The sequence below is a fragment of the Pan paniscus genome, chromosome 2 (genome assembly GCF_029289425.2).
Source record: "Pan paniscus chromosome 2, NHGRI_mPanPan1-v2.0_pri, whole genome shotgun sequence".
Classification (NCBI taxonomy): domain Eukaryota; kingdom Metazoa; phylum Chordata; class Mammalia; order Primates; family Hominidae; genus Pan; species Pan paniscus.
The window spans coordinates 140,270,397-140,294,684 of NC_085926.1; the positions used below are offsets into that span (position 1 = coordinate 140,270,397).

At 36.2% G+C, this 24,288-nt stretch overlaps 1 protein-coding gene across 5 annotated transcripts in view; it reads right to left on the bottom strand.

Moving 5' to 3' along the window:
- XRN1 (5'-3' exoribonuclease 1) overlaps positions 1 to 24,288 on the bottom strand; it is a 144,553-nt gene that overhangs the window by 55,335 nt on the left and 64,930 nt on the right. For all 5 annotated transcript variants that reach the window (XM_024928323.4, XM_008951916.4, XM_055110578.2 and 2 more), the window contains 9 exons: positions 23,561 to 23,723; positions 22,337 to 22,450; positions 19,171 to 19,269; positions 15,562 to 15,677; positions 14,865 to 15,011; positions 10,327 to 10,416; positions 9,563 to 9,698; positions 4,385 to 4,441; positions 4,122 to 4,254 (listed from right to left, as the gene is read on the bottom strand). In XM_024928323.4, the coding sequence (XP_024784091.3) occupies positions 4,122 to 4,254; positions 4,385 to 4,441; positions 9,563 to 9,698; positions 10,327 to 10,416; positions 14,865 to 15,011; positions 15,562 to 15,677; positions 19,171 to 19,269; positions 22,337 to 22,450; positions 23,561 to 23,723 (1,055 nt within the window). The remainder of the gene's footprint in view (positions 1 to 4,121; positions 4,255 to 4,384; positions 4,442 to 9,562; positions 9,699 to 10,326; positions 10,417 to 14,864; positions 15,012 to 15,561; positions 15,678 to 19,170; positions 19,270 to 22,336; positions 22,451 to 23,560; positions 23,724 to 24,288) is intronic.

Consider the following 24,288-nt stretch of genomic DNA (forward strand, 5'->3'; position numbering starts at 1 on the left):
TCCGTCTCAAAAAAAAAAAAAAAAACCAAACAACAACAAAACAGCCTTACTGAGGTATAACTGACATATGATACACTGCACATATCTGAAATATACAAGTTAATGAGTTTTAACATACATAATTAACCATAAAGCCATGATAAATAGGATAATCACTTCCAAAACTTTCCATGTCCTTTTGTAATCCGAATCCTAATCTAGGCAACTAAAACTCTGCTGTCACCATAGGTTACTTTACATTTGTAGAATTTTATGTAAATGAAATAATATAATGTGTATTCCTCGTTTGTCTGGCTTCTTCGAGCATAATTATTTTGAGAGTCACCTATGTTGTGTCTATCAGTAGTTGCTTCTTTTTTATAGCTGAGAAGTATTCCACTGCATATGTATCCAAGAATTTGTTTATCCATTCATCTGCTGATGGGGATTTAGATTATTTCTAGTTTTTGGTTATTACATATAAAGCTGCTATGAAGATTCATGAACAAGGCTTTATGTGGATTTAAGCCCTCATTTCTCTTGGGTAAATACCCACCTATGAATGGGATGGCTGGGCCCTATGCTATGATGTATGTTTAACTTTTTAAGGACTTACCTACATCATGATAGCCCACCAATGGGGGGAGAAAAAAAGAACCCACTAAACTACTTTCCACAGTGGTTTTATCTTTTACATTACGACTGGCAATATAGGAAAGTTCTAGTTGCCCTATATCATTGTCAACACTTGGTATAATCACTCTTTTAAATTCAAGTCTTTCTAGTCTGTATGTGGTAATATCTTATTTGGTTTTAATTTGTATTTCCCTAACAACGAATGATGTTGAGCATCTTTTCATGTGCTTATTTGCCATCCATGTATCTTCTGTGGTAAAATATCTGTTCAGCTATTTTGATCATTTTAAAAACTGGGTTGATTAAGTTGTAAAAAAACTTTTATATAGTCTAAATAAAAGCATTTTGTTGGATTTATGTTTTGCTAATATTTGCCTTTTCATTTCTGTAATGGTGTCTTTTGAAGAGGGTTTTTTTTTTTTTTAAATTTCGATGAAGTCTAAAGTAGCAATTTTCTTTTTGTTTCTTTTCTTTTTCTCTCTTTTTTTTTTTTTTTTTTTTGAGACAGAGTCTTGCTCTGTTGCCCAGGCTGGAGTGCAGTGGTGTGATCTCAGCTCAGTGCAACCTCCACCTCCTGTGTTCAAGAGATTCTCCTGCCTCAGCCTCCTGAGTAGCTGGGATTACAGGTGCCTGCCACCATTCCTGGCTAATTCTTGTATATATATTTTTTGAGATGGAGTCTCGACCTGTCGCCCAGGCTAAAGTGCAGTGGCATGATCTCAGCTCACTGCAACCTCTGCCTCCCAGGTTCAAGTGATTCTTCTGCCTCAGCCTCCCAAGTAGCTGGGATTACAGGCATGCACCACCATGCCTGGCTAATTTTTGTATTTTTAGTAGAGACAGAGTTTCACCATATTGGCCAGGCTAATCTCAAACTCCTAATCTTGTGAGCCACCCGCCTTGGCTTCCCAAAGTGCTGGGATTACAGGAATGAGCTACCGCGCCCGTCTCTAATTTTTGTATTTTTAGTAGAGACGGGATTTCACCATGTTGGCCAGGCTGGTCTTGAACTCCTGACTTCAAGTGATCCACCCGCCTTGGCCTCCCAAAGTGTTGGGATTACAGGCATGAGTGCCCGGCCTTTTTTTCTTCTTCCCCCCTACCCCCGCCCCCACCCCCACCTCCATCCCTCCCCTGGCCTTTTTCTTTTTCTTTTCTTTTTCCTTCCCTCCCTCCTGCTCCGGCCTTTTCTTCTTTTCTTTTTCTCTCCCTCCCTTCTGTTCTTTCTTCCCTTCTTCTCCTCCTTCCCTCCCTCCCTCCCTTCCTTTCTTCCTTTTCTCTCTCTCTCTCTTTCTTTTTTTGACAGGGTCTCAGTCTGTCAACCAGGCAGGAGTGCAGTGGTGCAATCATGGCTCACTGCATCTCCAATCTCCTGGGCTCAAGTGATTCTCCCACCTCACCCTCCTGATTAGCTGGGAGTACAGGTGCACAACACTATGCCTGGCTAATTAAAAAAAATTTTTTTAGTAAAGACAGAGTTTCACTTTGTTACCCAGGCTGGTCTCAAACTCCCGGGCTCAAGCAATCCTCCCGCCTTGGCCTCCCAAAGTGTTGGGATTACAGGTGTGAGCCACGGCACCAGGCTGGCAATTTTCTTTCAGACTCTCTATGTGTTATTTAAGATATCGTTACCGAATTCTAGGTTATTAAGATTTTCTCCTAAAAGTTCTATAATTTTAGCTCTTACATTTATGTCTTCAATTCATTTTGAGCTAATTTCTATAGAAGATGTAAGGTAAGGAGTTGTGGATTATTTTTTTTGCATACGGTGTCTAATTGTTCCAACACCATTTTTTTTCTTTTACACTAAACAAGTCCTCAATATATACCGCACGATTTTTAAATTAAATTACATTTTTTTTCTTATTACTCACCACTATACTAATGGGGACAGCACCATTTGTTAAAGACATTATCCCTTCTTCATCAAATTATCCTGGCACATTGTTGTAAAATCAATTGACCATACAGGTTTGGGTCTATTTCGGGACTCTAATTATATTCCATTGATCTATATGTCATCTTCATATTAATTCACACCGTTTTTCAGTGCAAATTTTACTCTAGCTTTGTAAAGTTTACTCTAGCTTTGTAAAGTTTACTCTAGCTTTGTAAAGTTTACTCTAGCTTTGTAAAGTTTACTCTAGCTTTGTAAAGTTTACTCTAGCTTTGTAAAGTTTTGAAATCAGGTAGGGTAAATTCTCCAACTTTGTCCTTCTTTTTCAATTTTTTCTGGTTAGTCTAGAGCCTTTGCTTTTTAAATAAATTTTACAACCAGCTTATCAATTTCTACAAAACAGGCTGCTGGGATCTTGATTGGGATTTCTTTGACTGTATAAATCAAAGCAACTGATTTCACTGACATCTTAACAATAGTGAGTCTTCCAAAAAAGTAAAAAAAAAAAAAATTAGGGAAGAAAATTCTTTTAGTTATGTGGGCAGGAAGATTCAAAGAGGATTTACAAATGGAAAATGTACAGAACCACTGTTCAAATTTAGGTAGGAATCAGGGGAAGGAGTTCAAATCCCAGCTCTGCCACTTATCTATGTAAACAAAGGAAGATTTCTTAACTTATCAGGTGAGGAAATAACACCCACCCCTTGGGTGATAGTGAGGGTTAAATGCAAAATGTGTTAGTGCCTGGCACATTGCTGGCACTAATTAAGCAGTTCTCTTCAGCTAGTGGCCCGTCTGTTCTTCCTACTTTTGGGATAGTGAGACCAAGAGGTTCGGTGCCTGGGATATATATAGAGGAATGGTGCTGCCAGCACACTGACTCCTGGGTGCATGATGCTGCTTCATGCTGGCACTAACTTTTTTTGAATCTATGCTATAAAGCTGGTTATTCCAGGAATATCTTTGGGGGCACATTCAGATATTTAGCTGCAGCTTCCTTTTTTTCCCCCTTCTCTGATTTTTTTTTTCACCATCTTAGCCACTTTTAAGCGTATGGTACAGTAATGTGAACTGTATGCACTGATAGGTCTATTTTATATATGTAATTTAGTTGTATTCATAAAGTCCAAATTAATATACACATTTAATTTTCAAATCTTTTAACTGTAACTAACGTAATATATATTTAATCTCAGAAACTAAGTGATTACAATGAAATTTAATCTCAGAAAATAAGTGATTACAATGAAAATAAAGCTCTGAGCAATGAAACTCGGGAGAAGCAATGAAAATTATCAGTTTCATGAAAACATATGTATGCTCACCAAGATCTTGCATAATTTTAATGTGATATAAAACTACTAAATTCTCAGCAGCCCCTTCTCAGTTTCTCCTTTTAATCTCTTTCCAGATTATACAATAAAAAACAGAAGAGATTTTTTTTTTCTCTGAAAAGTATAACCTAAAAAAAATTTAACTAAAACATAAAAAGATTTAGTTTGTTCCTGATTTATAGTCACTTTCTGGTTAGATATAAAAAACAGACAAGCCTGTGTATTACTTTACAATATAAATTACGTTGAAGACATTTCAAGTATTAGGATATTACCTCCTTTTATTCCTATGATGGTGCCTCGAAGGCCAACTGGAACTGAGAAGTTTTCTCTCACATTTACAACACGGTCAAAAAGACAAAATTCTGCATCCCGATCAGGAATGACTCCATGTTGCTGTTCTAAAGGCTGAAGAGAAGAAAGCTATTAATTATAATAAACAAAAAAATTTTCATACTAATATACTGAAAACATCTTTGCTCCTTCCATGCATTCAAAGTGAAAGCAACAACTCTGAATTCTTTGATAGGAAACTTACTCTGTATAGCAAATGGGGTTTCACTGTTACTCGCACCTTCTTATTATTCTTTCTTTGCTGAGGAAAAAGAAAAATTGTTAAATATTTTTAAAATATAAAATTATAAAATCACTACCTACTCACTACTTCCACATGTCTGAATTTTAAAAAGCCAAATGAAGAGATTAATTTTTAAAATATTTAAAGTTCTGCAGCTGCAGCAAGAAGAAATAAACACATATAAAATGCCTATAGCCTAAATTATTATTTAAAAATTTTTTAAAGTAAAATTTTTTGCTGAAGTATAAGACAGCATGGGGAGGAAAATGCAAAATTATAAGTATATAGGCCAATGAACTTTTATAGTGTATCTATGTATAACTATACCTGGTTCAAGAAACAACATTGCTAAGCACAACACAAGAAATCCTTTCCATCTCCTCCCAGTTACTACCCTTTCCAGAAGTAACCTTACTTCTAACACAAAAGATTACATTTGTCTGTTTTGGCCTTTATATAAATGCTATCCTATTCAAATGTCTTTTTTATAACTATGAAAAGAATTACATACAATGGCCAACAAAGATGTATATATTTTTAAAAAGTATCAAGTACTGACCTATGACAATACCATGAATTTTGTGGCCACTTATAAAAATTATGGTGGCATTCATTTGACAAAACCCTTTGCTTTGAATTTATTGTAAAATGCGATATTAGAATCTTTTCATTATCTAAAAAACGCTGGAAGAAGACTTTTCTCCTATCTTTGATACTTGCTAGTTCTGTGAACTCACACTTAACTACTTTAGGCATCAGCCTCCTTCCATCTGTAAGATGGACATATTATCTGTTCTATCTAATAAAAAAGTGAGAAAAATTTATATCCTTTACAATTTATAAACTACTATTCATACTAAAAAAATTTAAAGTTAATTCCTATCGAATTTTAAAAATTACAGCAGTTTAATTATATGGCAGTCACCTCTCTTTAGAACATAGCTTATGGGAATAAGTACAAAAGGACACAGAACAGATCCAGGCTATAGAATCCATAAACTATAGGGTTCATGTATTTACATACTATAAAATGCTCAAGCCTTTAAACAGTGTCTATTTTCTTTTGTTATGAGACATTTCATTTATTCTTTCAATGAATATTTACTGAGATCCATTTGTGTGCTATATATTGATTAATCTAGGTGCTGGGGATAAAGCAGTGAACTGTTCTCTTACTCTAGTTGAGGGAGATATACAAGAAACAAAATAAGGAAGATATATAGCATGCTAGCAGGTAAAAAGCCTAGAGAAAAATGAAGCAGTTAAGGAGGACAGCAGTAGGGGGAGACATTACAATTTATTATTAATAGAGTGAACAGTGAAGGCCTTAATGACAAAGTGTCTATGCCCACAGCCGACTAGATGCACTAAAAGACTACAACAGCAAAAGGAAAGACTATGAAGAGATTTAAGGGAACTTTAAAAAGCAGGCACAGTGGGGTATTGCACATCAAAAAACAACCCATATGCTCTAAGACATTAACAGGCATTATTACACTATAGCATTGATTAGAGGACATGGATCAAAACCGATTCATCAGGCAAATGAATAAGCTGGGTAATGTTCATAATAGGCCCAACCCATATCTAATGTATGAGAAGTTTGGGGACTGGCTATTCAAAATATGATCACCTAAGAGCTTATTAGAAATGCAGAATCTTGGCCAGGTGAAGAGGCTTACGCCTGTAATCCCAGCACTTCGGGAGGCCGAGGCAGGTGGATCACCTGAAGTCATGAGATCAAGACCAGCCTGACCAACATGGAGAAACCCTGTCTCTACTAAAAATACAAAATTAGCCGAGCATGGTGGTGCCTGCATGTAGTCCCAGCTACTCAGGAGGCTGAGGCAGAAGAATCGCTTGAACACAGGAGGCAGAGGTTGCAGTGAGTCGAGATTGCACCACTGCACTCCAGCCTGGGCAACAAGACTGAAACTCCGTCTCAAAAAAAAAAAAGAAAGAAAGAAATGCCAGAATCTCAAGTCACACCCCAGACCTACTGAATGAGAACTATATTTTAACAAGATTCTCCGGTGATTTGTTTGTACCTGAAAGTTTGAGAAGCACTGCTCTAGAGGAAGAACCCAGAATTTTATTCTAATTTTAACAATGAGGAAATAGAGGTATGGAAGGAAAGTTCTACCAGTAATTTTGATAATTAGCAGAGTTTGGAAACCATGTTCCAACAAGAAAACTGACTCTTTTTTTTTTAATTTTTTTTGAGACAAGGTCTTGCTCTGTCACCCAGGCCAGAGTGCCGTAACGTGATCATAGCTCACTGTAGCCTCAAACTCCCTGGCTCAAGTGATTCTCCTGCCTTGGCCTCCCGAGTAGCCAGGACCACAGGCGTGTGCCACCATGCCTGTCTAATTTTTTTATTTTTTGTGGAGATGTTGCCCAGACTGGTCTCAAACTCCTGACCTCAAGCGATCCACCCTTCTCCCAAAGTGCTGGAATTACAGCTGTGAGTCACCGTGCCCAGCCAACTACTGATACTTTTAATGATGATCCTGCATTACTAAGAAAAGTTTAAATGATCTTCAGAATTACAGTGTTTTTTAGTTTTTTCTCCTTTTATTGCCCTAGTAACATAATCCTGAAAGAAAAAAAAATCACTCATAACTGCACCTCCCTGACAAATTAACAGGTTTAAGAAAACTCCTGTCTTATCTATATGCATATATGTATGATCATATATATGATTATATATAATACATATTAAATGATATGGAGTTAATATATTACATGTTTATATATAAATAGGTATTCATATAAACATTTAATTTATAAACATATAAATTTAACACATATATATAAAAAATGATATGCAGTCTTGCTCTGTTGCCCAGGCTGGAGTACAGTGGCACAGTCTCGGCTCACTGCAACCTCCGCTTCCCAGGCTCAAGTGATTCTCCTGCCTCAGCCTCCCGAGTAGCTGGGATTACAGGTACCCGCCACCACGTCTGGCTAATTTTTGTATTTTTATTAGAGACAGGGTTTCACCATGTTGGCCAGGCTGGTCTCGAACTCCTGACCTCAGGTGATCCACCCGCCTTGGCCTCCCAAAGTGCTGGGATTACAGGCGTGAGCCACTGCACTCAGCCTATATGCACATATATATTTTAAAATGTAATCAATATCACAGACTAAAACGTTGTATATGTATCTTCCATTTGTAAAGTAAAGGGAAAATGTGTGAAACATTTTAGAAAGCTCTGAATCCAAATGGGTTAAAATTGGGGGGCTTAAGGTTTTAAACATTTGTTAACTGGAAAACTCACCTCAAAAATGATGCTGAACAAACTGATTTCACTCTACATTGAAAAGCAATTAAAAAGAAATACAGGCTTTCTATCCTCAGCTGAAAATAAATGACCTTTCAAAAATTAAACTCTTGGCTCTGAGCCTTATATTTTTTCCTAAAGAGAAAAAGAGTCATCTAGTGGTGATTTTCTAGACTATAATCACAGCTCTTCAGTGTGTGATAGGATAATTTAAATAATAATTAATAAAAACACCTAAGCATTATTAGGCATTAATAATAGCTAGGCATTATTAGAAGTAGTTTACGCAATATTAACTCAGTTTATCTTTTTGAGGACACTCTGAGGCAGGTACTATTTTATTCTAATTTTACCAATGAGGAAACAGAGGTATGGAAGGAAAGGTTAAGTATCTTGCCTAAGGTTATTAATATTGAAAAACCGATTCAAACTCAGGGTGTTAGGGGAGACAGCTCCAGAGCCCAGTTCTTAACTTATTCTGCAATTAGTTCGAACAAGAGAATGCTGTGTTGGCAAAGCAACAGCATTTTAATACAAAGGGCAAATTTGTGAAACATGAAATAAAAAGTTGAAAAAGGCAAAATAATCAATTCATTTTCTATAGATAAAACAACGCAACTCTACTATAAAAGTCTACTCCTTAAAAGAAAGCGAGACGTAAGAAATAGGAGAGATTGAGGGAGTTCAAAAATTTTTAGTAACTCAATGAGTGTATGAGTAAGAAAAGTACATTTTAGGCCAGGCACGGTGGCTCATGTCTGTAATCCCAGCACTTTGGGAGGCTGAGGCAGGTGGATCACCTGAGGTCAGGAGTTCAAGACCAGCCTGGCCAACAAGGCAAAACTCCGTCTCTACTAAAAAATATAAAAATTGGCTGGGCGAGGTGGCAGGTACCTGTAATCCCAGCTACACGGGAGGCTGAGGCAGAAGAATCGCTTGAATCTGGAAGGTGGAGGTTGCAGTGAGCCGAGATCATGCCACTTCACTCCAGCCTGGGTAACAGAGTGAGACTCTGTCTCCAAAATTTAAAAAAAAAAAAAAAACAAGAGTATATTTTAGAATTGACTGTCAAAAGTCAATTAAATTTTTTGTTCTACAAAAAGATGAACTGTGTCTTTAAAGAATGTAGTTAGAGGCTGGGTGTGGTGACTCACGCCTGTAATCCCAGCACTTTGTGAGGCGGAGGCAGGCGGGTCACCTGAGGTCAGGAGTTCAAGACCAGCCTGGCCAACATGGCGAAATGCCGTCTCTACTAAAAAATACAAAAATTAGCTGGGTATGGTGGCAGGCACCTGTAATCCCAGCTACTCAGGAGGCTGAGGCAGGAGAATTGCTTCAATCTGGGAGGCGGAGGTTGCAATGAGCCGAGATCCTGCCACTGCACTCCAGCCTGGGCAACAGAGAGAAACTCTGTCTCAAAGAAAAAAAAAAAAAAAAAGAATGTAGTTAGAACAGGAAGAAATAGGGGATTATTAACCTTATTCTCAAACTTTCTACTGTAACTAAAATCACAAAATATTAATTCTCAATATTGGAAACACTACAAGGGCATAAAATTTAAATACTATGGCTTTTGTATATTGAAAATATAATTTTATAAGTTTATAATTAGTTATGATGGCTAATGTAGCCATTAACATATTAGTGCTATACAATATAAATTTGGCATAACACTATTGGCTACTAAAAGCTACTATAAATGGTTAGAACTTTTTTAAATTACAGGATTATTTGATAGTAATTAGAATCACTAAGTATATGTTTTATTTGGTTGAAACACAAATGAATTATTTGTAAAGTATAGTCCATTTAATTCCAAATCTCATCAATAATCTTGGTGACTGAAAGTTAGTACCTTGCACTTTTCGACTTCTTCCTCAATTTTCTCAACAATAGCTGCATCCAGAATTTGTAAATCACAAGAAGAACGAGATAAAGTACTGACAGGATGTCCTTTTAGCCAAGTAATAATTTCTTGAACTTTTTCAGCACTAAAGCAAAAACAATAATTTTTAAAATTTGATTAAAACTTTCTCAGGGCTATAAATTATAAAAGACATAAAACTTATATAACTAATAATTAGTCACTGAACTTAATCGGGACTAATTATAAATCTAATATAAATATGGACATGTTACCTCTTAGTAATTAAAAGACACACAAAAAGATTAGTTTAAAAGTATTTGTTGATATAAATGAAAGAAAATTTGTTAAGCTCTTAAAGCAAAAATGTAACAATGCAAAAAATAAAAAACAAAACAAAACAAAACAAAAAGAAGTAACAAGACACGCCTGTAATCCCAGCACTTTGGGAGGCCAAGGAGCATGGCCTGAGCCTAGGAGTCAAAAAAAAAAATTAGTCAAATGTGGAGGCGTATGCCTATAGGCCCAGCTACTCAGGAGGCTGAGGTAGGAGGATTGTTTGAGTCCAGGGAACCAAGGCTAAAGTGAGCCACATTTGAGCCACTGCATTCGGGCAAGAGAGTAAGAACCTGTCTCAAAAAAAAAAAAAAAAAAAAAAAAAAAAGTAATATGAAATTCTTGAGAAACCAGCTGCACTTGTCATTGAAAACACTGAATTGAACTATGAGGTAATAAATATCATAAATCTTGCTTACCCATTCTCATTTTCTCCAGGCCAAATGTCATCTTCATAGAACACATCCTCTTGGCTATTTTTGGCTATATAACTAAATAGTTCTGGAGCTCTGGTCAAACAAACAAAAATATTGTCTAAAAATATATATGGTTAATTTCAGATAAACTTCCTACATAATAATTTCAGATCCTAAAGAAACATATAAAGCTTACTGAGGACTACTATAATATTAATAAGGGATATTATTAAAAGTGATAGAAAGTGTAAGACTGGTAAGTCAGAGTACTCCTAGACCCTCAAAAAACTCCCACTGGCTAAGGTTCAAGTCATAAACTTATAATAAACTTCAATTACTGACTCTACCCTCTTTCATTATAATGACAGCTGATAGACAAAAATGGTATCTATAGGTTAGTTTTCTAATTTTCACAACAAAACTAGAGCACTCCACAATACAACAAATTAAAATAGATTAAAAGCATCTTCTGATAATTTTCAAAACTCCATTTCTTTCTGAAGAGTACAGGACTTTTCGATACATATAGCAAACTGAACGTATATGCTTATCTTCCATCCCTCTCCAATCCATTAAAATGACAATATAGTATAAAAAAGAGCATAGACCTAGAGAGACAGATGAAAAATGAAGCACGGTATCTGGTGGCATATACAACCTGTTAAAATTTTAGAAACTGGAAACTGGATGAATGAATATTATCTGATTTGACAGACAGGAATAAGTTGAATCTTGAACTACCAGTGGGGGAAGTCAATAAGAAGCAAGTTGATTTAAAACACAGAACACTCTGAAAAAGCTCAGGAATTATAGGTTCCAGGTACATTTGAAAGTGTGGGGTGAGGTTTAGTAAGATTTAAAGTTTGTATAACAAGCAGTTATACTGTCATGTGGTTGCCTGCCTACCACCCCAGCATATGACCTGTTGCGTATATTTTAGAGAGGTCAAATAGATACTCTAGCCTTGTGTATACCAGTCACAGGGACTTAGGGGTGAGGAAGGCATAAGGAGGAGAGGACAGGTGTTATACTGAAAACAGTGAATTAATGAGAGCATAAATACTATACAATGTGTCACTAGGAAGCATAAGGTCTCTAGGAATGGACTCTGGGATGGAGATAAGCATGCAGGAAGTTTACTAGGGAGTGCTTGTTTGATCAACACCCGTGGAAGGGAAGGGAGAGGAAGAAAGCAGAATTGGGCACAGGAAGAGGCTGGGCTGTGACCAATTCTCAATGAATTCCTTGAACAGCCCCACAAAGATCTCAAACTGGGATGGCCCTTCAGACTTGCCATGAATTGGGACAATCAGAATGTCTGGGTTTCTATACTTCCTTATAGATCGGGCATTGATTTGCGGCTGTTGTGGGAAGGGAAAGTAACCTTAGTTGAGGCAGTTCTCCTCATCCAGGCAATTACTAAAGAGGGCTCACAGCTGAGGGCTGCCAGAAAGCAGCATTCCTGCTGCAAGGGGATAGGTCTTTCAGTCTTGAAAAGTGGTCTGGGAGGTGTATCACAGTATCCACTTGGTAATGAAACCTTCTTTCCCTGGTTAACTTCCAGAATACTGGCAATCAGCTTAATCCACTACATTCATATCCACTGTCAAGGAAAAGGGTGGAGGCCACCTCTCCGGGAAAGAAAAGATAAACATGCAGGTAGTGATACTAGGAGGTCCTCTGTAGAAACAGGAAAGTCCCTCCTGATCCACCTGATAAACCCCACCTAAGTACACTAAATTTCCAATCAGCTATTTAGTGCCTCATTCTTAAATATAATTGGATATCAAAGATCACCAGACAAGAACAACAACAACAAAACTTTAACACTGAAAGAGAGACTAAATCAAACAGGAGGAAAAAAAGCAATTAGAGAAAACAGAAAACACAAAAAATAGAAGGATAAATCCTAGAATTATCTTCAGAGAAATAAATGAAGATATTCCATTCACTGTAAGAACAAGATGCTATATTTAGCTAGAGAATAAGGACACACTTTTAGAAATTAAAATGATTAAATCAAATAGAAATTTTAAATGATAAACAATAAAGTTGAATGAATTTCCCTAAGTAGAACAGAAGTATAACAATATAGGAAATGGATGAGGAGAGATAAAACTAAGAGGATCAGTCCAGAAGGTCTAAGATTGAACTAAAAGGATTCCCAGAAATAGAAAGCAGGAAAAAAATAGTGAGGAGAAAATTATCAAAGAAATAATACAAGAAAGTTTCTCAGAATGGAAGGGCATCAGTTGCAAGCCTGAAAGAGCTGAACAGGAGAAGGGAAGAAAAAAGATCCATACCAAGGCACACATCCTCACATTATTAAAAAGCACCAGTAAAGGAAAGGTGCTAAAAAGATTTCAGAAAATGAAAATAGATCACATACAGAAATTCAGAATCAGAATGGCACAGGCTTTATCAACAGCAATACAGAAACGAAAGGAGAATGGAACAGTGGTTTCAAAATTCTGAGGGAAGGCCAGGTGTTGTGGCTCATACCTGTAATCCCAGCACTTTGGGAGGCCGAGGCAGGCAGATCACTTGAGGTCAGGGGTTTGAGACCAACGTGGTGAAACCCCATCTCTACTAAAAAAAAATACAAAATTTAGCCAGGCGTGGTGGCAGGTGCCTGTAATCCCAGCTACTCGGGAGGCAGAGGTTGCAGTGAGCTGAGATCGTGCCACTGCACTCCAGCCTGGGTGACAGAGCGAGACTGACTCAAACAAAGCAAAACAAAAATAAAAACAAAATTCTGAGGGAAAATAATCTCCAATCTAGGATTCTACACCCAGGCAAACTATCAATCAAGTGCAGGAGAAGAATAAAGACATCTCCAGACATGCAAGTTTTCTCAGGAAGCTACTGGAGTAAGTGCTCCATGGAAATGGAGATATAAATCAGAAAGAGTGAGGCATGAAAGTCAGAAAAGGAAGGAATCCTATATGGCAGACTGGTGAAGAAAACTGAATTCCTAGGATGACAGTACCAGGAAACTGCATAATGAGAGCTGCACAACAGCCCTAGAGAGCAATCAGTTCAAACTGAAGCAGGAAGACACAGGTTTTAAAAGAAGTCTCCAAGAGAAAAATGGAACCGAGCAATCACCTGATCTGTTTGACCATAGTGTAAACAGCTATGGCACAGAATTTGTTATGTGAACACAGATAAGAAGCAAATGAAAAAAACAGCAAACAAAAATGTGTACAAGAAATAAAATGTAATCTTAATACTCCATAAGGTCCAACTGTGAACATTTACTTCATCATAAGGAAGTAAACCTTTAATACAGATTTAATAAAAAATCTTGATAAAAGTTTAGTGAGCGGGGAAATATGTGTCTGAGGGAATCCAGAGTGGTGGAAGTCAAAGAAAGCTGAAGCTCAGGATAGGAAAGCCACTCACAGCAGAAAATCCATAAATATGTCAAGTTGAAAAATTAAGAAAAAGTAGTTTAAACATGACCTTTTAAAGAAATAAGAAAGTGAACAGAAGAAACAATCTAAATTTCCAGATAGTAATATGGGATTGAATTGTGTCCTGCCCCACTCAGAAGTTATCGAATGTGACTTTATTTGGAAATAGGGTTTTTAGTAGAGGCAGTCAAACAAAATGTGGTCATTAGCATGGACTCTGATCCGACTGGTGTTCTTACAAAAAGGGGAAATTAGGACACAGAGACAGACATACAGAGATGAAAGATGATGTGAGACACCCAGCAAGAACATGACATAAACACGGAGGATTGCAGGGATGCATTTACAAGCCAAAGAACATATAAGGCTATGAGAAGGCAGAACAGAGGTGCTTCCCTAGTGCCTTCAGAGGGACCATCATTGTCCTGCAATATCTCGATTTTGGACTTTTGGTCACCAGAACTGGTTGAGACAATAAATTTCTGTTGTTTAAGCCACCCAGTTCGTGGTACTTTGTTACAGGAGCTAGCCTAGGAAACTAATAAAGAGATCTTCAAATATAAGGTTAGAAACCAGCGGAATAATGGAAAGAACATTAAATTATGAATCAGATGTAAATATACTTCCTGTAAATCTTTGTCACTAGTAACTCAGTGAATCTTGGTACTTGGCTTTCTCACTTTTGGTATGAGTTGACTTGCTGATTTCCTAGATAATTTCAGCAATAAAATTCAATAATTCTAAGATAGTAACCTGTGTAGCTACATAGTTCTAAGAATCAGAAAAAATCCACTATGCTAAGAGCTTTGTTTATTCATATCAGTTCTCTCAGTGCTGACATAGGTATGCAAAGTAGTGAACAATGTATGATAGTAAGTTAAGAAAAATTTTAACTAAAGAGGGCAATTCTCATTATATATTTTCTTTTTAATAATATGGTATTTTTCTACTCAATTTTAGCTAGTGCCTATGATATTCCATGATGCAAAATTAAGTTTACATGTAATATATGCCAGATTTTACTAATGGAAATATTTGTCCTCTAAAACTAATGTCAGCAAGGCAAAATAAACAGTATTTTCCTAAGATTTTGGAATGACTACTAGTATCTTATTATGTACTTACCTCTCTAAGTACTCTGCCAGAAGTTGTTCTGCTGCAGATGAATACATCCATTCACTTCCAACTTTCTTAGTATATCCAGGTACCTCCTCATTTTTCTTGTTGAATTTGAGATTTAAACCCACATTTGCTTTATGGTCTCCATGAGGGCTGAATTTAAACCACACATGCGCACACGTGCACACACACACACACACACACACACACACACACACACACACACGAGTTTTAAAATGTCGTTCAAGGAACAAAAAGTTTTGCTTTCAATTCTTAGAAAAGCTCAGTTTTGATTATTCTTCTATATTTTAGTTATTATGGTTATTTCCAAAGTAGCAGTAATTGAAAAACTAGAAGAAAAGCTTCAAAACCCAAGTTAACAAAGCATGTAAATAAATTATGTAATTATAGAGGAAAATGAAATAACAAGATGCAAGGAAATATACTACTGAGGTTCACACACACCCTCTGATACCTTTTTTCAAGGTTCAATTTATTAGCTGCTAAAAAATAAGAACTGTCTTTTCCAACCACCTAAAACATGTGCCATTCAGATGAAAGATTACCATCAGAGAAATTTATGCACAATTTTAAGACAATCCAGAGCAATTAATAAGAAAATAAATACTGAAATATTAAGCATTTAATCTTTATCATTTAATTTTTCTGCCACTTTAAGTAAATTTCTCTAACATAAACTTACTTTCTCCTAGATCCTCTTCCAATAAAAATACTTCCTGTAAACCTTGAAACAAGGTATCCACTCACTCCAAGGCGACTGGCCAACACATATCCTGGGTTGTACTTTATAGAATATTTCTTTAAATATAAAAACAAAAAGGTCAATTATGGAAACACAAGTTTACATTAAATGTTATTTCTTTACCTTTAAAATCTGGAGATAATCAAGACATCACTAACCATTGGATTGTGGCAATATAAGGATTTTCACTTAGATCCATTTCCCCTTTTTTTTGAAAGGATCTGTAGGCAGAATTTTTCTGCTCCTCTCTCTTTCTCCTTAAAGGACAGAATTCCCAAGGATGGATAAAAGGGGGGAGGAAATATACAGTTTGTGAAACTGTCTTAAGAAATAAACTCTACTGTAAGTACTAAATGGCAAACTCCACAGGCAAGTTTTTTGTTTGTTTGTTTTTGTTTTCGTTTTCTACTAATTTTCATATTCCAAGCAGGGCCTAGCAAAGTACTTGGGACAAAACGAGGCCTCAGTAATTATTACATTGAATTACAAAATAGGTACATCATCAAAATTGTTGCTACTGAGAAAAACTAAAAGTGTCCTTCATATATGGATATAAGTAATATTCTTTTCCCCTAATATTTACTATCATATGAAAACATACAAGCATGTATAGACCCATAATTAATACAGTCAATGAAATGTAACCTTAATTTATATACTTAAGGGAAGAAAACATATTGTCACATTAAAAAAAAAAAAAGAAGTAACAGATCATATAATATTTAACCAGGAAGCAAATGATTCATGAATCCAATACTAACTAGGATAAACTACCATATACTCTTACCATCATGTACATAACAATAAAACATACTTAAGAACATAATCAGATTTAGCAATAATGTAATACAAATCAAGTATGCTTTCCAGAACAGTTCAAAGAATTAAGGTAGTAGGTCTCAAATATAAGTAGCAACACTTTTCTAACAAGCATTTGGAAACGTGTAGAGGCACATTTAATTACAATAACTGGCATGGGCTACTAGCACTTAATGCCCTTGAGCCAAAGATGCCAACTGTCCTGCCATATACAAAACAGTTTTATTTAATACATAACTGTCCTGCCCAAATTGCCAACAGTACTCCTTTTGAGAAATAATGGGTTTTGCTATAATTTAAAATTCATTAAAACCATCACAAACATCCTAGAAAATATAAAATAAGTAGCTGAGAATGTTGTGGTAAAAAAAGAAGTCAGCTTGAGTGAAAGTTAAACGTATATAAAGAGAAAGAAACAACACTGTACACTATCATACAACAGGACAGGCTCTTCTAGATCTAGAAAAAGCCAGGGATGAAGGAACACAAGTTATTTAACCTTCACTGATTCCCAGTACAAAGCTCCAGCTACTTTATCTAAAGAGCCACTCTCCTGGTTTCATGACTGCTGTCTAAATTTGTTCTTCAAATGACACCAGATGGTAAGATTTTAGGGATGACTGCCTTCCATACATAAAGTTTCCTCATGGGTGTGCTGATACATAATGCCTTAAATTCATTTCACAGGATATAAAGCTTTATATTTTACTATTAGTGGAAAAAAAAAGGCTAAGTAGCAATAGCTGGTTGATTGTGAATTAATTTTAGCTAAGTTAATTATCCAACCAACCAATAAGAACAAATGACAGATATCAGAACCTTCCCTCTGTTTTAACAGGAGAAAGGAAAGCCACTGGAAATTTTTGGTGAGAAAGTCCTAAAAAAGATGCTGTTAACTTAAATGCAATTTTCCAATATTCTTGAGGGTTGAGACTGTTCATTCTTAGCTGAGTGGATACATACAGCTTTTGCAGAAAGGCCATTTGTCACTTCCAACTAAAAATGCAGGTGCTGAATTGTTATGAAAGGTTTAACAGAAAACACAAAAAATAGAAGGATAAATCCTAGAATTATCTTCAGAGAAATAAATGAAGATATTCCATTCACTGTAAGAACAAGATGCTATATATAGCCAGAGAATAAGGACACACTTTTAGAAATTAAAATGATTAAATCAAATAGAAATTTTAAATGATAAACAATAAAGTTGAATGAATTTCCCTAAGTAGAACAGAAGTATAACAATATAGGAAATGGATGAGGAGAGATAAAACTAAGAGGATCAATCCAGAAGGTCTAAGATTGAACTAAAAGGATTCTCAGAAATAGAAAGCAGGAAAAAAATAGTGAGGAGAAAATTATCAAAGAAATAATACAAGAAAGTTTCTCAGAATGGAAGGGCATCAGTTGCAAGCCTGAAAGAGCTGAATAGGAGAAGGGAAGAAAAAAGATCCATACCAAGGCACACATCCTCACATTATTAAAAAGCACCAGTAAGGGAAAGATGCTAAAAAGATTTCAGAAAATGAAAACAGATCACATACAGAAATTCAGAATCAGAATGGCACAGGATTTATCAACAGCAATATGGAAACGAGAAGAGAATGGAACAGTGGTTTCAAAATTCTGAGGGAAGGCCAGGTGTTGTGGCTCACACCTGTAATCCCAGCACTTTGGGAGGCCGAGGCAGGCAGATCACTTGAGGTCAGGGGTTTGAGACCAACATGGTGAAACCCCATCTCTACTAAAAAAAAAAAAAAAAAGCAAAATTTAGCCGGGCATGGTGGTGGGTGCCTGTAATCCCAGCTACTTGGGAGGCTGAGGCAGGAGAATCACTTGAACCAGGGAGGCAGAGGTTGCACTGAGCCAAGATCGTGCCACTGCACTCCAGCCTGGATGACAGAGCGAAACTCTGTCTCACAAAAAGAAAAAACCAAAACCAAAACCAAAACAAAATTCTGAGGGAAAATAATCTCCAATCTAGGATTCTACACCCAGGCAAACTATCAATCAAGTGTAGGAGAAGAATAAAGACATCTCCAGACATGCAAGTTTTCTCAGAAGCTACTGGAGTAAGTGCATCAAAATGGAGATATAAATCAGAAAGAACAAGGCATGAGAGTCAGAAAATGAAGCTGGTTGATTGCGAATTAATTTTAGCTAATTATCCAACCAATCAATAAGAACAAATGACAGATATCAGAACCTTCCCTCTATTTTAACAAGAGAAAAGAAAGCCAGTGGAATTTTTTGGTGAGAAGGTCCTGAAAAAGATGCTGTTAACTTAAATGCATTTTTCCAATATTCTTTAGGATTGAGACTGTTCATTCTTAGCTAAAGAGATACATACAGCCTTTGCAGAAAGGCCATTTGTCACTTGCAACTAAAAATGCAGGCTCTGAATTATTATGAAAGGTTTAAAACACCTAAATCTGTTCCCAGAGGGTGTGCTAATCAATGTGCCTCTTATAAGCTTGAACACAATAATCCATAACAATCACTATGGATTAATAACGGGATTTCAGTGATTTCCCCCCCCCCCAAAGATCTACATGAAGTTTTGAGCACAGATTCCACACTTATTTTTAAATACTAGATGCAACTGGGAGAGAGAATCTAATCATTATTAAATAAAATATCTGAAATAAATTCAAAGGAGGTGGCAAAAATATCCTAATATTTTAAAAGTTTATCAATTCTAAATGAAACAATACAAACTACTGTACTCACATGCTGGTTCTGTATTAAAGCATCAAGATTGGGTTCACATGGAATGCTGAAAATCACACGAATCCTACCTTCTGTAATCACATCACCTGAATCCTGAACCTTAGAAGAAAAAAAAATCACAGTATAGTCTCTTTCAGTACATTTTATTTTTTAACTTATTTGAACACTATTATTTTTGAAATACAGTATGACAAGTTGGATAGTGGAAATTCTCTTGAAATTTGTTAAGTGGGTATGAAAATACTGTAAATTTGAGTCACTGTATCGTTGCTTTAATGGTTGTTAATTTGTTTTTTCTTGTTTTCTTTTTGACAGGATCTCATTCTGTCAGACGAGATCAGGTGCGTTCAGGGTGGTATGGCCGTAGACAGGATCTCGCTCTGTCATTCAGGCTAAAGTGGTGGAATCACAGCTCACTGCAACCTTGAACTCTTGGGCTCAAGTAATCTTCCTGCCTTGGTCTCCCCAAAGTGGTAAGATAATAGGTGTAAGCCACTGCACCTGGACAATCATTTTTTTTTTTGGCAACAGGGTCTTGCTCTGTCATCTAGGCTGGAGTGTAGTGGCACTATCATGGCTTGTCGACTTGCTGCACTTGCCTTCCTGGGCTCAAACAATCTTCCCACCTCAGCCTCTCAAGCAGCTGGAGCTACAGGTATGCACCACTAAGCCCAATTATTTGCAGAGATGGGATTTTGCCATGTTGCCCAGGCTGGTCTCAAACTCCTGCACTCAACCAATTTCCCCACGCCCGCCTTGGCCTCTCAATGTGCTGGGATTACAGGTGTGTGCCACTGTGCTTGGCCCAATCATTCTTTTTTAAATTAACTTTTTATTTGCAAATAATTTCAAAGTACCAAAAAGTTGCAAAAAAAAAAAAAAAAGTGGAGGTTGCAGTGAGCCCAGATCATGCCACTGCATTCTATCCTGGGTAATAGAGCGAGACTCTGTCTCCAAAAAAAAAAAGAAAGAAAGAAAAGAAAAAAAATTTATTCAGATTCACCTGTTGTTAGCATTGTAAAACAAATGCCTTTAACATTTGTGTACTGTGTGTGTATTTACTTATACATAGTTATCTTTCTGAACCCCTTGAGTATATATTACATACATCATGTCCCTGACCTCAATATTTCAGTGTATATTTCCTAAGATAGATATTTTACTATATAATCACAGTACAGTTATTAAGTATATAAATTTACATTGACATAATACTTTCATCTAAGCTACCATCTATATTCCAATTTTGTCAGTTGACCAAATAATGTCCTTTATAGAACTATTTTCTTCCTTTATTACAAGATCCAGATTAGGATCAGATATTGCATTTAATTGTCATATCTCTTTAGCATCCTTTAATCTAAAATGTATCCACTGCCTTTTTTTGTTTTTATAACACCGACCTTTTAAGTTATTGCTTTTTTTTTTTTTTTTTTAAGATAGAGTCTCACTGTGTCATCCAGGCTGGAGTGCAGTGGTATGATCTCAGTTCACCACAACCTCTGTCTCCCAGGTTCAAGCAATTCTCATTCTCAGCCTCCCAAGTAGCTGAGATTACATGCATATGCCACCATACCCAGCTAATTTTTATAATTTTAGCAGAGATGAGGTTTCGCTGTGTTGGCCAGCCTGGTCTCGAACTCCTGGCCTCAAGTGATTGCCTATCTTGGCCTCCCAAAGTGCTGAGATTACAGGAGTGAGCCACCATACCCAGCCAACATTGACATTTTGAAGAATATATAATTTGTCCCTCCCTCTCCAACCTGCCTTTTAAAAACAAAACAAAACAAAAAAACAGTTCCTTATTTTGGGTTTGTTTGATGCTTCCACATAATTAGGTTATGGTAATACATTCACAGCCAGAATACTGCATAGGTGATGTGTCCTCCAAAGGGTATTACATCTGGAGGTACACAATGTTCATCTGTCCTTTAATGCGATGCTAACTTTGATTATACCATTAAGATGTTGCTCAATTTTTTTCCTGCATAATTACAGTTTTCATTTCCCTTGCAGCTAATAAATAATCTGTAGGAGATACATTCTAAGACCATGCAAATATCCTGCTCCTGATTTAAAAAAAAAATTCCCCCTAGATTTAGTTCCCAAAGATGATTCTTACGTGATTCAATCTTTATCATAATGGTTGCACAATGGTTTTTCAACTGCAGCACTCTCTCCAAATTTACTTCTTACATGCTACTACAGACAAGAGCCCTCCCTTTCCCTAATTATCTTTTTACTGTCACTACGGAATCATGAATTCCTGTTTTCCCCCCAGTGGTTTATAATTAATTACTGAATTTAATTATTTTGTCACTCAAAGTATCCAAGATTTGGGCAGTGGTAGTACCCTCAACCTGGTTCCTGTGTTTACATGACATACTCCCACCATTCTTCTGAGCACCTCCTTACTTTCTGACATAACAAGATGTTCCAGGTTCATCTTGTATCTTCCCTGCCCCAGATCCAGAATCAGCAATTTCTCTGAGAAGCCCTGTTCCTTTTAGTGAGGTATGAAATTAGACGTCAAGATCTGGGTGGTGCATGTGCTCATTGTGCTAAGGTGTCTTTGCTTCTTATTCCTTTCAGCAAATAGAGCTAGAAACATATGCATACGTGTATATATATACACACATATATATGTGCCTATATACACAGATATACAAACATATATACATATTTTAGAAACCAAGAGTTCACACTAATACTTCCAAATCTGTCGCTATAGGTTCTTTCTTGCTTTCTCTCCTTCCATATTTGCTTTCTCTCCTTCCATATTTGCATGTACCTTTTTCCATTTAAGAACCAAAGTTCCTCAAATATGAACGCATTTACAAATTCACTCAAGCCTATTACATGTCTAAAACAGTTACAAAATCGTTTCATCCATACCACTACAATAAACAAAACTGCTAAAAAAAAGAGATCAGGATTTGAACACACCACCTCTTGATCCTAATCTGCTCAAGACTAAAAGTATATGGTCTTTAGTCTTAGATACATAGTATTTAGATATATAAGTCAAACACTGTGTTCATAAGTTACATGGATAAATTCTTTATTTTTTCCCTTATTTTATTTTAATTTAAACCTAAATGAAGAGAAGTTAAGTAACTGCTTTAAACTAGAGAAAAATGTATCAGTAACAATAATGGAAACTAACTTCTCCAGTGCAGCCATAATAGGGAGTTCCCAGCATAAAGACCATACTTCTCAGAGGAAACAAATCATCCAATGTTTTGATATTGGAGAAACGGGAGTCGAAAGCTCGGATGTCCTACATAAAATAAAAGTAAATAATCTTAGTCATAATTTCTATAGATTGCGTATCAAGTTTTTTTCCTATGGGATTATGACTATGCTGTTTGCAAATGTCAATGTGAAGATTTTTCTACATAATGCCAAGAGCTAAAATTTGTTGACTGGTTATATGGCAGGCACTCTTCTATGTGCTTCACACATTTATTGAGTTCATTTAATCCTCATGACAAACCTCTGTGGCAGAGACCATTATTAGCCTCACTTTACAGATGACAAAACTGGGGCACAGAAAGGGGATGAATCTTGTCCAAGGTCATGCAGCTAAGAAGCCAACTCAGGCAGCCAGTGCTCTTAAGTCACTTAATCACTACACTGTACTATAACACCCCAAATTACAGGATCGCTACATACTTTAAAAAATTTTTGTCCTTTTATCATATCTAAGATTATAAATGCAAAAATAAAATGCCTTTTACATTTATAAGATGATTTAAGGCAAACATTTTTGAAGAATAAAAATATAAAATTCAAGGGTGTAAGTTAATGGTGGGATTTTTTCTTTTAGAGACTAAGTCCTTAAAAAAAACCACAAAAGGCTGGGTGCAGTGGCTCACGCCTGTAATCCCAGCAGTTTGGGAGGCCGAGGTGGGCGGATCACGAGGTCAGGAGATTGAGACCATCCTGGCTAACATGGTGAAACCCCATCTCCACTAAAAAATACCAAAAAATTAGCCAGGTGTGCTGGCGGGCACCTGTAGTCCCAGCTACTCGGGAAGCTGTGGCAGGAGAATGGCGTGAACCCAGAAGGTGGAGCCTGCAGTGAGCCGAGATGGCACCACTGCACTCCAGCCCGGGCAACAGAGCGAGACTCCGTCTCAAAAAAAAAAAAAAAAAAAAAAAGCATACAAAAGCATAAAAGACAAGTTTCCTAACTATATATACTGAGTGTCTGAGCATGTAATACTTCTTACAAATAATAAGTTATTTTGTAAATTATATTAAATGATAATCTCTATTATACATTGCTGAATTAGTCTATTTATATTAACATATCATCTTTTCATTATACAGTGAAGTGTATTAATAGTGTATATTAAGACAGAATTGAAACTTGATATAGACTTACCTTGACAATAGTTTGATAAACAAAAGGAACAACTTGTTTTGACCACTGTTTCTCTAGACGAACTTCACCATTTTGATTTATTTGATATTTACGACCTGTGAGTAACTGAGCATACACAACTGCAGATGTTTCATTTATTATTATTCCTTTTCTTCTCAGGTAGCTAAAATAAAGAATAAACATGAAATATACATATGAATGAGTATGCAGATATTCTAGGACGATAATCGTCAACTATCGTAAACTATCAACTCATAATCAAATGTGTAAATAAACTTTAAATAAATACGCTAGCAGTTCCAGGTACCTAACTTGAGACTTTTTGCATTATTTATTTTACTCTGTGGGTACTTCTCCAACTGTCTCTGTGATTAAATAAGAACTCATAGAGCTATACGAAACTCCTGTTCTCACATCCACTAGGATCGTTATAATTAAAAAACAGGGAAAAAAAAAAAGTTTTGGTGATGACATGGAAAAACTGGAACATCTGTACATTACTGGTGGGACTGTAAAATGGTGCAGCTGTTGTGGAAAACGGTTTGGCAGTTCCTCAAAAAGCAACATATAATTAACACATGACCCAACAATTCTAAGCATTCCAACCCCCCCGGATTGGAAACAGGTACTCAAACAAATATTGATACACAAATGATCATAGCACCACTATTCAAATAGCCAAAAGGCAGAAACAATCCAAATGTTCATAAATGAACAAATGGATAAAC